General features: G+C 54.5%; 1 protein-coding gene across 1 annotated transcript in view; it reads right to left on the bottom strand.

The window, feature by feature from the left end:
- Positions 1-267: 267 nt before the first annotated feature.
- The window catches only part of LOC119102754 (transmembrane protease serine 2), a 21,940-nt gene continuing 6,367 nt past the window's right edge, over positions 268-15,840 (bottom strand). Inside the window, exons 2-7 of the mRNA XM_037226211.1 lie at positions 12,186-12,378; positions 3,679-3,796; positions 3,181-3,346; positions 2,605-2,750; positions 2,079-2,181; positions 268-533 (exon numbers count right to left, since the gene is read on the bottom strand). Of these exons, the coding sequence (XP_037082106.1) occupies positions 406-533; positions 2,079-2,181; positions 2,605-2,750; positions 3,181-3,346; positions 3,679-3,796; positions 12,186-12,378 (854 nt within the window). The 3' untranslated portion in view covers positions 268-405. The remainder of the gene's footprint in view (positions 534-2,078; positions 2,182-2,604; positions 2,751-3,180; positions 3,347-3,678; positions 3,797-12,185; positions 12,379-15,840) is intronic.

Raw genomic sequence — 15,840 nt, forward strand, 5'->3', positions numbered from 1 at the left:
CAGCCCGCGGTCAGCTCAATGTCAGCCGGCGGACGACTCAATGTCAGCCCGGCGCCTCACCCACGGCCGCCCGCGGCCGGCCGTCGGCGGCTGGCAGGCGGTTTCTCCGCACCGGTGCCGCGGTTTCTCCGGCGTGCGGCGTCCGGCTCCGGCGGCGCGGTGCGGCGTCCCAGCGGCGCCGACCGCGACAACACGGGCGCCGCGCCGAAACCGTGTCAGCCGGCCGGCGGCGGCGGCGGCGGCCAGACCGGAGGCCGCCGCCGCCGCCGCCGCCGCCGCCGCGGTGATACGGCGCATTCCGCGCCGCGTCCGGCAGACGGGTCACTTCGCCACTCATCCTCACTCGAACGGCTCAGCCCATCACCCACGGCCACCGGCGGCGATGCGTGACGTCAGTACACCGGGTCACAACGTCCGGCCGTCGGTCCGGTGCGGTGCCCGGGGCGTACGGGCGGCGCGCAGTCCGGCCAGGTAGTCCTTCGCCAGGTGGAAGTAGATCCAGTTAACGTAGTCTGAGATCTTGACGTACACGCCTGGAGACGAGGGCAGCGCGTTAGGGTTGGTGCTGGCCGGAACTGGAGATCTGGCGCGTACGTCCTATCGGCGTCATGGCTTCAATAGCCGCCGAGAATGCGGACGCGCACCGAAACCGATACAGTTCACCGGCCGGATGGTGCGCGAGCTTTCTATGGCGTCGCCCTGCCCTGGAATGTTCCCGCATTCCTTGCTTTATCCATGGAGCATTAACCCATTTCCCGAAGGCTATGCCATCTGTGAGACACGTGCCGAGAGCAACGCGCAAAACGGCTGCACGGTGATGGCTTTACCTGGTAACTCCTGCCACCCAGCGGTGCTGCTCACCCTACATTTCCAAACGGTTACTAGCAGACCACGGCACCACGTGATTAAACGACACCACCAGACCAGGCGTGTCAATTTTTGTAAATTATTGGGAGGGCCGAAACGAAGGCCCGACAACCTGCCCCCCCCCCCTCCATTTTTTTCTTACCGGGTTTAGCCATAAATATGGCTTTTATAAGCCATTTAAACTTTATATAATCTACAAAAGTCTTTAATTTAGACAGAGTAGAAATCATGCAAGGTTGGATCCAGGGAGCAAGCACTAGACGCACGCGTCTCTTCTAGTTTCTTGTAGTATTCCCGCCAAAAACGTTGAGGGGGGGGGGGCAAGCCAGCGTTGAGGGGGTGGGGCAACTCAACATTGGGGGAGGGGGACCGGGCTCTCACAAAAGAACACAAATCGACACCCGTGCACCAGACCAAGGCACCGCATTATCAAACGGTCACCACCAGACCAAGGCACTGCATGATCAAACAGTCATGAACAGACCAAGGCATCGCATGATCAAGCGGCCACCCGTGCACCAGACCAAGGCACCGCATGATCAAACTGTCATCACCAGACCAAGGCACCACGTGATCAAACTGTCATCACCAGACCAAGGCACCGCATGACCAAACGGTCATGAACAGACCGCAGCATACAATGACAAAACGGTCAACGTTAGGCCAAGACTTCACATGAATAAATAATCACCCAGATTACGGCATCGCATTGCCACATGGTCACTACCAGACAGCGACATTGCGTGACCAGACGCCCGTGGCCAAAGAACGGCATCATACAACCAAACGGTCGCCATTGGACCGCTGGGGTTCGCGGCGGAGTCGTCAGCCTTGCATAACGGTACGTTTCCCAGAAGATTCAGCCTTAATATACACAACGGGAAACCATTCAAGGCAATACCGCATCATGCATTCATTCGTTCCAGTGCAGTGAAATGCCATCGCTAAGGTGCCCGCATGTGTTTTGCATGACTTGTTCATCAGGACGGCACGTCAGGTAGACCGGGCACATCAGAACGGCACATCAGGCAGACCGGGCACATCAGGACGGCACACCAGGTAGACCGGGCACATCAGGACGGCACAGCAGGCAGACCGGGCACATCAGGACGGCACATCAGGCAGACCGGGCACATCAGGATGGACGCGCACACCATGCACACCGCCGCACAGGGGAGCGACGCGCGCCAAGCAGACACCGTCAGACTTACTGGGGTAGTTTTGTCGAGCGCAGCCGACGCCCCAGCTGGTGACCCCGATCTGGACCCAGGCGCCGTCCTCGCGCCGACACTGCAGCGGGCCTCCCGAGTCGCCCTGCCGAGTCGCACCAGTTTAGTCGCACCACAAATAGTCATTGTCACGGAAACGGGGGACATCCGACAAGTGGCCGGCTGGCGCGGTGGACTGCAATTACAGTGGTGCAGTAGCGAGTGCACGAATGGATGCACGCTGTACTTGAAGGCTCGTTTCAGCTGCATGCTTCGCGAACCACTGAAAGATCGTTCAGTGAAAGTTATGAGTGATGGGTGAGTTGCAAACATGCGTTCAACAAAATATAAAACATATTTTTCCACAGTTTTTTAGGACTACTCGCCACTGCTGACTCATCACACAAGGGCCTTCGTTGGGCTGGCCTGCGATGCTCACTCACGACACAAGGGCCTTTATTGGGCTGGCCTGCGCCGCTCACTCCCCACACAAGGGCCTTTGTTGGTCTGGCCTGCGCTGCTCACTCACCACACAAGGGCCTTTGTTGGGCTGGTCGCCGCCGGCACACACCATGCCCGGCGTGATGGGGTTGATGCTCTCGTACTTTTTATAGCAGTCGTTGTAAGGAATGACCGGCACGGCAATCTTCTGAAGTAGCTCGGAATCCGAACCATCTGGGAAGGAGCCGACGCGTCACTGTAAGTAACGGCAGCGCGGCAGGAGTGAACAGTCACGGTAAGTAACGGCAGCGCTGCAGGAACAAGCAGTCACATAATGTGACGGCAGCGCTGCAGGAGTGAGCAGTCACAGAACGTGGCGGCACCGCTGCATGGGACGAGCAAATACGCATCACAATGGTAGGGAAATTCGAGGGAGACGAGCAGCGACAGGAGAGTAAAAGAGATCAGATACTTCACATATAGTGATCATGAGAAGCACTGCCCAAACTATGCGAGAGCTAGCAGTGTGGGGTCGGGTATCTACGGCAAAAAGTAACGAGCAATGCAAACAGGAAATTCATTGAAGCGTATCCAGGGAAGGCGGCTTCCTGGCGGTGATTGGTCCCAGTCGTCAGACATGCGCGGGCCGTGGCGGGTCACTTACTTTCGGTGACCTTGCCCCAGCCGGTGACGTGACAGAGGTGGCCCTCGAAGCTGGCACTGGCACCCGGCAGGCAGACGGTGTTGACACCAGTCATTTGGTCCAACGCCAGCGGCTCCCGCAGCTTCACCAGCGCGATGTCGTGGTTCCATGTCTTGGCGTCAAAGTACTGCGGTGCAAGGCACGGCGGTACTAAGATTGGGGGTGATCCGAGCGACGGTGGAGTGAAACGCGAGTTCATTGGTAAAAAATGCGATTAATGACAGCGCGCTACACCTAGGTAGGAAGAAGAGAACGGCTCACTAAACATAAAGATGCATGCAATGTCTATCAACTTTGTGAACACGAAATTACGGGCATGAAGCTTGGGCTACAGATACACGAAATAGCGCAGACTGTGCAGCTGGGCGACCAGGAGTTTTACCAGATCTAGGGAATATTTGCTGACTTCCTGCAGCGGCTCGCACCTCGCCGGCCGTCCTGCGCCACCCGAGGTCTGACCTTGTGCGTGATGATCTTGGAGACGCCGGCCAGGTGCGGCGGCTGCCTGTCACTCAGCTCAATGTGGCCCATCTTGACGATCCAGAAAACGGGCGGGATGGTGAACCCGAACAGCGGGCTGAAACCAGCCGCCCGTCAGTACAAACACCAGCGAACCATCCGCCCGTCAGTACAAACACCAGCGAACCATCTGCCCGTCGGTGCGAACATCAGTGAACCAGCCGCCCGTCAGTACAAACACCAGCAAACCATCCTCCCGTCAGTACAAACACCAGCGAACCATCCGCCCGTCGGTGCGAGCACACACCAGCCGCCCGCCAGTGCAAACATCAGTGGGCCAGACGTCCGTCAGTGCGAACACAAGTGTACTGGTTGTCCGTCAGTGCAAACATCAGTGAACAAGCCGCCCATAAGTGCAAACGTCAGTGAGCCAGACGTTCATCAGTGAGAACACAAGTACACCGGTTGTCCGTCAGTGCGAACATCAGCGAGCCAGCCGTCCGTCAGTGTCAATATCAGTGAGCCAGACGTCCGTCGATGCGAACACAAGTGCACCGGATGTCCGTCAGTGCAAACATCAACGAACCGGTCGCCTGTCAGTGCGAGCAGCAGCAGCGGATAGAAAACGACAGAGTACACTAGGGAAGCCTTCACTAACCAGCAGCTCGCCTTGCTAACCATAGATGACTGGACGAAAGCAGAAGTCCGTCGGAATGGGCCTAATCGCAAAACATCCAGGTGACCTTTCTCAAGCAGCGAAAGCGGCACGGTTGCCGTAGCAAGCTCCTCGCCCACCGTCTCGCACGCCTGAGATTTCAACAACCCTCGTGTATACTTGTCATGGAGTTACATTTTTCAAGTCAGTGGGGAGCAAACACCGACCACGTTTGCGTGCGAACCTTGAAATATCACTTTCCTTTCGGACAAAGACGTTACGAGCCTAACAATCTCAGGCGGGTCTGCCGGGCCTGTACGCGCCCCTCTTACGCCGCAACGGACACGTGCCCAGACAGCTAGCGAGCCATCCGATAACAACGCTGGCGCGGCGGCCGGTGAATGCCTGGAGGACACACTTCACTAGTGCCCATCTTGTGCGTTCTCTCATTGGTGGCAGCGAAAATGCCCTACTGTTTTGAGTTTAGTGCACATGAAGTTTTAGTTTCAATTCCTATTTTATTTTCTTTCATTACGGCCTCATTTTTGCCACTTTTTTAAATGCAAGGTACCTTACCGTTTTTCATTGTCATTGGCGTTCCAATAAAATTTTGATAAGGTCTGGGTCTTCCACAGTCTTAGGTACAATACAGGAAATTTAACAAGCTGTTTTGACGTTGAAGTCTCATATTCATAACGTCTTCAAGCATCAATAGCTTGCTCATGATTTTGCATGAACCCGTTTGATAGTAATCTGATGATCTCAATCACAGCCCTCGCAATAGTTTGAAATCGACTGTGATAGCAAAAGCAGAAGCATCCACGTTCGGTCTACCATTCAGCAGGCCTCCACCGTTTTAGGGAAATTCACCCATTCGGAGACGTCTGGTAGTGACGACGGGGAGCGAGGAAACCTCTGGACGCAAATTTACTCACATGTTACGGAACGAATATACTGACCACCATAACTATGTTCGGCTCCATCCAGCCAAATGTTCATCGGACCCCAACGCTTTTGCTGAACGCATATACATATCAAGTGTGCACAGGAACTGGTCCATGGCTCCGTGATTAGCACTGCTACTCTTGCACCGAATCACAGAGCACCGCTTTACACCCAGCACCATTAGCACAAGCACAATCATATATTTCTGGTAGGAAACGCCAGAGGAGAGACCCTGCTTTGCATCATACAGTACAACACAGACACAACACAACACGACACAACACAACACGACACAACACAACACGACACAACACAACACGACACAACACAACACGACAAAAGTCTCACCAGCCCATCGTGGGCTCGGCGGTCGCAAGGTTTGTTTAGTGTTCTGTCGCGAAGAAAAGCTAGCCACGCCTACTGGCTGCGGCCAACAGCGGATGCATCGAGTAATACGTACAGGCAGATGGAAACACTACAAGGTTTTCCCGAATTCCTAGTTCGTTTCCATAAAGGCATGTAGCTGTAATATCAGTCTGTCATCTTTCCATTCTCTTGGTTATTCGACGAAAAATCTAATAGAACTGTCTTTTACACGTATGATGTTCTTCGCAAATGCACTTGACAACTTACGCAACCTGAATTCCATACGGTCTGATGGACAGCAGATGAAAAAAGCCATCCTCTACATCCAACCACTCCCTGCATCCTCCGCTTCACGACACATCCAGGCAGCGCCTTGTCTCACACGGGTATATCACCACCGGCAGCCCTGAGTCGGCCTTCACCGGAGCATACCGCCACCGGCAGCCATGAGTGGGCCTTCACCGGAGCATACCGCCACCGGCAGCCGTGAGTCGGCCTTCACCGGAGCATACCGCCACCGGCAGCCGTGAGTGGCCCTCACCGGAGCATACCGCCACCGGCAGCCGTGAGTCGGCCCTCACCGGGGCAATACCGCCACCGGCAGCCGTGAGTCGGCCTTCACCGGAGCATACCGCCACCGGCAGCCCTGAGTCGGCCTTCACCGGAGCATACCGCCACCGGCAGCCATGAGTGGGCCTTCACCGGAGCATACCGACACCGGCAGCCGTGAGTCGGCCTTCACTGGGGCATACCGACACCGGCAGCCGTGAGTCGGCCCTCACCGGGGCATACCGACACCGGCAGCCGTCAGTCGGCCCTCACCGGAGCATACCGCCACCGGCAGCCGTGAGTCGGCCCTCACCGGGGCATACCGACACCGGCAGCCGTGAGTCGGCCCTCACCGGAGCATACCGCCACCGGCAGCCATGAGTCGGCCCTCACCGGAGCATACCGCCACCGGCAGCCGTGAGTCGGCCTTCACCGGAGCATACCGCCACCGGCAGCCATGACTCGGCCTTCACCGGAGCATACCGCCACCGGCAGCCGTGAGCCAGCCTTCACCGGAGCATACCGACGCCGGCAGCCGTGAGACGGCCTCACGAACGCCCTGGTCGAAAGACCCACGTGAGCACAGGCGTCTTGGAGATGGTGGACTGCTCCATCTCTGACCTCACACCTCAATCTCCCAGGCATGTAACGGCATATGATGTTCGAAAGAGATATGAACCTACCAAACAAACCTAAGCCAGTGTGGCACTCTTGCCATCCGTGGTACCGACACACCGCCGGTTGTGGCTGGGCTGTGCTGCAGAACAAGCTGTATCGGCTCGATCTTTTGCAACCGCCGGTCCCACTTTTGACATTTGTCTCTATTTTGATCTGGAACGAGCTTATCTGTGCTTGACGAGATAATAGACCTTTTAAGGCCAAGCGCAACTGCTTTGAACACTGCGTACACTACGCGTGTGACATCAAAGCAGTTCAACTTTATTTGGTCTAACAAGAGGTGCATGACCAGTGAGACATAATTCGCCTTATGTTCAAATGATTGACAAGGAATGCCGCTTGCGTTTTCATTAGCATTAGCATTTCATTCATTTCATTCACGTAATTATGTAAGCCATTTGTCTACAAAATATTCATCGTCATAATTCAGATAAATTCAGGCTGTTATGGTTAAGAAAACAAATCCACAGTACAAGGGAAGTCGGTAATGCCAACTTCGCGAGGAATTATAAGGGAACAAACAACCACTAAGGAAAACCACAATGGCCTCGACATATGCTGTTACCGCCTTAACGATGGGAGCGCTCTAAATAGTAGGTTCAAAGACAGAGCTTTTCATTCGGCATCGTAGGCAGTTTTTGCCACCGCCTGCATTAGCATGTTCATTACAGGCATACCACAGTCGCCATTTCAACGCGAGTAGCGATCCGTGGGAACTCCTTGGAATATTAATGAATGAAAAACTTAACACTTATCACAGAGCACCGCAAAAACCAGACCTGATATTTCTAGGCTTATTTGCGTGCAAATGGAAAGTGACAGATACCATGGTATCTTATATTCTTCACAACACAAGTTCTTCTCGACACAACACAACCAGAACCTTAAGGTACCTCTTTGGAAAGCTAATAGCTGCCAGCAAGAAACCATAACTCATTGTGCTGAAGGCTTAGCCATACCAGCCTATAACATGGGCGGTTCAAAGCAACAGACAGGTAAGAAAGCCATCAAACGTGCGTGATGCAGACATCTTTTTGGACAAAAGTGCCTTTCTCGCGACAGGTGTGTGGGAAGTCATTCGCAGTAGGGCTGCAAATGTTCTCATCTTGTCTTTCCTTCATTGTTTATCGGAAAACAACGTGTAGCATTTACTAAAAATTGAATGTTTTTTTTTGCTCTCAAAGTTTCTTTGTGATGTAAACGGCTTGCGGTGTAATCTTTCACTTTAATTTCGTAATTATTTGCTCATTATTCGCGTCATTCCATAAAGCTGAATTGGAGTGTCTGGGCCTCCTCATGTCGTATATTTTCTGCAAGTACTTGCCCCAAATGATAATTCTGTGACCGCCATCCAGATCGGTACACCAGAGTACCGCCCGTTCCACAACTAGGGAATAACATCGGACCACACTTGCTTTAAACCCGTGAGCCACCACCATCTAAAATGCAACCGGGGACAGCAATTATGCGATGTGCAAGATCGCACCTAAGTAAGAAGGGGCCGGCAATAAATTGCGTTATGCGTGGAAGGGAAGAATGGTTTTAATGGAGCGTAACCGAAGCGTAACAAGGAAAAGAAAAGGAGGTTTTGGATACCGTAAGGTTACGATCAGGAATGGTTGCAAATCGCGCTGAAATATTTAAACCAAACTACAGTCTTAAGCCCATCTATCGTTGGCTCTGCCTCATAGCAAGAAAGACGCCCGTTAGCTGTTTCGCATCTCTAGCTGAGTTGGAAGTCACAGGAATGTTTCGTTTTCGGGATGTTATGACATCCTGCAGTGTAACCTAGAGTGATCCACCCAGTGTATCCAGTGCTAACCAGTGGGGGCCCAAAACACGAAACGTAGTTTTATTAAGGGTTATTTCCACATTGCGGAGCAGGGTTCCAGGAGGTGTGCGTGTGCGTGTGCGTGTGCGTGTGCGTGTGCGTGTGTGTGTGTGTTGTGTGTGTGTGTGTGTGTTTGGGTGTGTTGTGTGTGTGTGTGTGTGTGTGTGTGGTGTGTGGGTGGTGTGTGTGTTGTGTGTTGTGTGTGTGTGTGGGTTGTGTGTGTTTGTGTGTGTGTGTGTGTGTGTGTGTGTGTGTGTGGTGTGTGTGTGTGTGTGGGTGTGGGTGTGTGTGTGTGTGTGTGTGTGTGTGTGTGTGTGTGTGTGTGTGTGTGTGGGTGTGTGTGTGTGTTTGTGTGTGTGTGGTGTGTGTGTGTGTGTGTGTGTGGTGTGTGTGGTGTGCTTCGAATTACCGGCCTGGACGAAATATGACTAAAACGCGTTTAGGTAGCTTAAGCTTGATATGACTTCAGCTATGACGCTTGTGGTAAGGCCGTTTTCCACTCAGCAGATCCAGCTTTATGTGTCAGGTCCCAGCGGGTAGAAATAAATTGTCCGTCCTATATGGCGAAGAATGTCGCCAAAATGACAACGGGCCAGAACATCCTGCCCACCAAAGTTGGAGTATCTGATTCAAAATAAAAATAGCCTTACGCATACAGAATAAAAGACCTTGGCTAGTCCTAATCAGCACACCAAGGGCTTCCAAATGGCGTTAAAATCATCGCTTAAATATGCCGATCAGATTTCAAAATAAAGCAACGAGATGGAATATGTTATTGACTTGCATTTGAAAATAACTATACCAGGAAAATAGATGCAACCATGTATAATGGCACAGCATTTACTCCAAGGAGATATCTGAGCCATCATATATCCATCCCACATAAGCGTAAATGACTAGACATTTATCATTGCATTGGGTGTAGTTTATCGATAACCTCTTTTTCGCTCACAAGGGAGGGTATAGTATACCGTTATCGAGAAAAGTAAGATATTTCATCAATTGCTAACCCAACTTGTCCGGATATCAATCCGGACAACTCAAAAGCCCTGCTCCTTTTATCTACAACGCATGCTAACTGTGTGCGATCTCCTGGAACGACGACGGACACTCTCATTACAGCCGCGGGACGTCGCTTCATGTCGATATGACTAGACACGTCAGTGTGATGTATGCAATGGCCAATACAAAGCGTCTGGGGCCGAATCAAGCATCAATTCAAAGCCTCTTCGGCCACAACAGAAGTGGTACACGCAAGCTCAGGAGTGAAAAGGGCGGATACGACGCACGACGCGGCTGAATGACCCAATCGAATGGGCGGAGTGGGTTGGCGTAAGGTTGATAAATAATAACGCCATTACGCATTCCGCGTACACCCAGTTTGTAAAGGTTCCGGCTGTCAACGTAAGTTACTGGGTTTCGTCGGCAAAATATGCAAACCGCGGCGATAAATCACGCGCCAGAAACGAGTGAAAGCTGAATGAACGGCTAAAGCGAGTTTCCTACGCCAGAGGAGGAATACCCAGCTTGCGGGACGCCTCGCTCAGAGCCGGGAGCCGGCCACACTCATTCGGATCGACTGAATGAGGCCGTGGACCCTGCCTAACCGAATCGGAAGGCGTTCAGGCGTCTTCCGTGGGTGGGTGGCGCCATTCAAGCCAAACCGGCCCAGGTGGGACCAGGATGGGACTTTCACCGCACGCGGTCGACCGGTGTGCGGCGGCTCCACCCTCTGGCCGCATACCACGCTGGCAGGCCGTTACGGCGGTGGGCTCAAATCTGCCAGCTCATGACGCCAGAAAACACGGAGCTTCGCGGGCGCGTGTGCCACGCTCGCACTGCACTGCAGCTCATAGTCGATGGTGCCCTTTGTTTCACATTTTTTCTGAGGATTTGTACATATCCATCTGCAAGCCGTCAGCATTATGGCGAAGAGTCTGTAATAAGCTTCCGACAAAGCGTTGACATTAGCACCTGCGTGGGCTGACAGTTCGTCTTAGAAAAGTGGGATTCCGTAAAAGAAAGTGAAGCAATGCCTCTCGGACCTGTCTGGAAAGGAAATATAAGGCGGTAAAGTAAGAAGATAGTCCTTCTCGGCGCCTTCGATTGTCTTCCCAGGATTGACTTCGGGACATTTCTAAACATCTGATCACGTGCCGTTACTGGGCCCTACAGAGCAGAGCTGGCGTGTTCTGAGAGCTTGGTAACACTTGGAAACGTCAGACTTTGGAAGACAGGTACATAAATCTTTGGGACGATGTATCTATACCCCGGCATGCTCACTTGCAGCCCACGGGTGTGCGTGCAGCGGCGCCACCATACGCGCCATCAGAACGCCATCACCCGTCATCAGGGCGCCATCATCCGTCATCTGGGCGCCGCTCCTCTCCTGCATGCTCCCGGAGTGCGCCGCCCCGCCGCGCGTGAGTCACGATCTGGCGCGCGGGTGCGCCACACTGACCGCGATCACTGCGGCGGCAGCAGCAGCCGGCCGGGCCGGGCGGGCCGTCGTCGACACGCGCGCTCAGCACGCGCCCAACCGGCCGGCGCTGCGGCAACACCATCCCTAATGACACGCATCAGCGCAGTCAGGGCAATTGGGTCATAGATCAATATAAAAAGTTAAGTGACAAACTACAAAAGGGTGTGGAAAAAGTCCTGCGGTCCTATTCATAAATAAAAAACCTTCGTCCGGCCCATGTGATGACTGAGGGGCACATTTGTAATGTTTTCTAAAAGCCGGTTGCTGGGACCGTTGCCGTCTAGGCCTGATGACAAGCGATGGGTTTTGCCCTGTTATGCCATTTTCCGCCATTTCATTTCATTGCCCCGCCAATGCCATTTCATGTCTGGAATTATAAAAGTTCCCTGTCTCATGATACCGCGTGACAATGGCTACGACGCGCTGTGTGGGAAAAGCATTGTGGCGTTATGCAGGGGGTGGAAAGAGCACTGTGGTGCTGTGCGTTTGTGGGGGAAGCACTGTAGTGTTTTGCGTAAGATGGAAGAGACACTGAGTGCTGTGCGTCATGTAGCAGAGGCACTGTGGTATTGTGCGGTATGTGGAAGAAGAGCTGCGGTGCTGTGTGTCATGTGAAAGCATCTCGGCGAAGGTGCTTAATTATGCAAGTTCCGCGCTGGTATTACTCACGTAATCCACAACGACACGGCCACTGTAACTGGCGCGAGTTAATGAAACCGTGCCAGACTATGAATCAGGTACAAACCAGCGGAGAGCGCGACCGCAGAATCCCGGCAGGCACCGGGGTCCGGCTCCGCGGCCGGACCCGCGCCGGCGGCTCTCCTCCCCTCCTCCTGACCCCAGCGGCAGTGTCCAGGCTCGTCATCGCAGGAATCATGGGAAGCCACACCAGTACCCGACAGACCGTAGCGCTCACGTGGGTAAATCCAGTTCAATGTGCCTACTGCCCAGGTACTGCCCAGGTACTGCCCAGGTACTGAGCTCGCAACCCAGGTACTGACTCGACGATGCAGTGCGCGGCGGTGAGCACCCAGCTGGGGCCGATCAGGGTGCCGCCGCAGTGCTGGCTCAGCAGCTGGCCCGTGTGCGGGTTCCGCTGGTGCAGCGACACCTGCCAGGGCCACTCGCCGTGTACCGCCCGCTCTCCGCCCACGATCCGCTGCGAGCGATGGTCACCGCTCCGCCGGCCGCACTCTGTAGGGGACAGGCCGACCAGCGTCAGGCAGAGCATACAGGATCATAGACAGTGTCGGATCACTGCTCCGCCGGCCCGCACTCTGTAGGGGACAGGCCGACCAGCGTCAGGGCAGAGCATACATGGATCATAGACAGTGTCGGGTCACCGCTCCGCCGGCGGCACTCTGCAGGGGACAGGCCGACCAGCGTCAGTGGCAGGGCACACAGGATCATAGACAGTGTCGGGTCACCGCTCCGCCGACCGCACTCTGTAGGGGACAGGCCGACCAGCGTCAGGGCAGGGCACACAGGGGCAACAGATACAGACAGACGACAGTGCCGGGTCATTGCCCCGCCAGCCGGGCGCTGCCGGAGCGTCAGAATGGGTTAGTGTGGCCCGCACACATGGACACACGCGGATGTAGAGACACACACAGTCGGTGCGCGCCGCGTCACTGCTCCGCTGACCGCGTTCTGCTGGGACGAACAGGGAGAGTCCGGGCAGCACGGCGGGAAGAGCACCGGAAAGCGTCACAGAGCGCGCAGACTCAGATACAGATACAAGTGGCATGCAGGGCTTCAGTGTGCAGCTCACTGCGACGCCACCTGCGCTCTGCCGTGGACGGCCAGAAAAGCCAGAAAAGAGATCAGACATGGAAGCGCACAAAACGCGCAGGAGGTGCTTCAAGCGTCACATTGGCGAGACGAACATCGCAGGTGGCTGATACTCCAAAGGCACACAATTCCAGCGGAGAAGTTCGCGTGCAAGGTGGTCTCGTATTGCCTACGGGACCTGCCAAGGATGTTATTGCGCAGTTTAGCTTTCTCGGTTGGCCGATACCGCAGGTCATCAGCCGAGATATTCTGTGTCGTGTCTGCGGTCAGGGCGGCATGAGCTATGCTTCAGGGCACGGTGAACCCTCAGCGACCACTCAGCGAGCTGGCAGGCTTGCCGGAAGGGCATCGCACATCAGTCTAACAACGTCACAGAAGAGAACCTCACGGCACACGGCTCATAGAGCGTAGAGATCCGGGGGTGCCGCGTATAGGAACATGGGGTCGAGATCGGCTCAGATCAGCTTGGCGTGGGTGCTGATCCCAGACACACACGCAATCGATGCGTTCGGACTAACGTTCACATAACAATAGTACTCATTAAAGGATGTCACCAGCTACCCGTAGCTTTTCGTCCAGTCACGGGTCCCGAAACAAAATGTCACGTCCATTCACGTCCAGACGTGACATTCACAAAAGAACACGGCCGTTTCCTGACTTTACGCCACCCGCAGCATAAATAGCACAAACTTAATTAATTTCTCAGCTCAAAATAATGATGGCGAAGATAAGAGGCGTCAGATAAATTTTTCTATTTTGCGCGACTAGACGACCAGATTGCGCATCGCACCGCTTACGAGCAGTAAGTCTGGCAGCCCGGGCGCAGCGTCGGATCTTTCCATACTTCATAAATTGTTGGAACGTCGCATCACCCGCAGGATGTACAGGCTCACCAAATCGCTGGGAGTGATTCGTAGCTAGCTTTTCTTCATAACATTTTTTCTCGCTATTTGTCCTTCATAACCGGTAGGCTAACAATTTTTTACAATCAAAATCGCAGATTTCCTTCATTTTCGTTCAATTACTATGACACATCTTTCTTTCAGATAGATCCACGCCTCCTCTACGGCGCATTCTGAAATGCAGAATGAGTCATCATAATTTGTTAATATAACCTTTTTCGCCACATCCGTTGACACGGCGGCATGACAACGTGACAGAGGCTCTGTGACGTGATGCCGTGAGCGCAGATGAGACTCTCCCCCCTCTCCCCACTGCGATGACGCACGGGCGCGAACGCCTGTCTGGCAGGTAGCTCAAAACAGCGCGGATGTTTGGCCGAGCGGTTGGCATCAGAGAACGCGTCGGACGCCGAGAGTCGCGACCATTCCCTCTGGAGGCAGAGCCGCGACCATTCCGTCTGGAGGCAGAGCCGCGATCATTCCCTTTGGAGGCAGAGCCCGTGACCATTCCACCCGGAGGCAGAGCCGCGAACCATTCCCATCTGGAGGCAGAGCCGCGACCATCCTCTCTGGAGGCAGAGCCGCGACCATTTCCTCTGGAGATAGAGCCACGACCATTCCCTCTGGAGGCAGAGCGCGACCATTCCCTCTGGAGATAGAGCCACGACCACATTCCCTCTGGAGGCAGAGCCGCACCATTCCGCTCTGGAGATAGAGCCGCGAACATTCCCTCTGGAGGCAGAGCCGCGACCATTCCCTCTGGAGGCAGAGCTGCGACCATTCCCTCTGGAGCAGAGCCGCGACCATTCCGCCTGGAGGCAGAGCCGCGACCATTCCCTCTGTAGGCAGAGCCGCGACCAGTCCCTCTGGAGGCAAGCCGCGACCATTCCGCCTGGAGGCAGAGCCGCGACCATTTCCTCTGGAGGCAGAGCCGCGACCATTCCCTCTGGAGGCAGAGCCGCGAACCATTCCCTCTGGAGGGCAGAGCCGCGACCATTCCGCCTGAGGCAGAGCCGCGACCATTCCCTCTGGAGGCCAGAGCCGCGACCATTCCGCCTGGAGGCAGAGCCGCGACCATTCCCTCTGGAGGCAGAGTCGCGACCATTCCCTCTGGAGATAGAGCCCACGACCATTCCCTCTGGAGGCAGAGCCGCGACCATTTCCCTCTGGAGGCAGAGCCGCGAAGCGACCATTCCGCCTGAGGTAGAGCCTGCGAGCATTCCGCCCGGAAGCGGAGCCGCGATATCTCACCCTGAGGTAGAGCTGCGACCATTCCCTCTGGAGGCATAGCCGCGACCTTTCCGCCGGGAGGCAGAGCCGCGACTATTCCGCCGGGAGGCAGAGCCGCGACCATTCCGCCCGGAGGCTCGTCATTACGACGGCGACAAACTTTGACGAGTAGTGGGCTCACTGCGGATTATTTTCTCATCTGCTCTCGCCCAATTTACCACTGTTTTGTAAATGGGACTCCATTTGAGGAAAAGGTGAAAGTGGCTTCGCTTCTCTAATGGACTTCATAACTTGCCTCAGGTCGTTCACCGAGTGTGAACGCTGTAGCCAGGACATGTCGGCGCCCTAAACAGCTGCTACGCAGTCACTGTGGGACTCTGCTACCGATTCGGCAGGGCTTCGGAACATCCTTGGATAATAATTCGTCCTCTCATGCTTGCGATTAGTCACGAAATCCTGTGTAGCACAGTTCGGCTGTGTTTTAATCAGGGACATTTATCAGGACCGAGTCATAGGCAGCGCGTCCCACTTATCCTCCGTCAGTTACCAACCTCAAGCATGTCGGTACCCGCCTCAAAGCACATCAGAAAACACACTAAAGGATGACAGGGTGGATGAATTTGATATCAAAATAGCATACACGGTAGTGACAAGGTCAAAGGTGATTGAAATGCGTAAAAATGGACACCTAATAGATACTGCATTTTCAGCAAGACTAACGTGCCGGATATGC

The sequence above is a fragment of the Pollicipes pollicipes genome, unplaced genomic scaffold, assembly GCF_011947565.3.
Source record: "Pollicipes pollicipes isolate AB1234 unplaced genomic scaffold, Ppol_2.1 Scaffold_5724;HRSCAF=6776_pilon_pilon_pilon, whole genome shotgun sequence".
Classification (NCBI taxonomy): domain Eukaryota; kingdom Metazoa; phylum Arthropoda; class Thecostraca; order Pollicipedomorpha; family Pollicipedidae; genus Pollicipes; species Pollicipes pollicipes.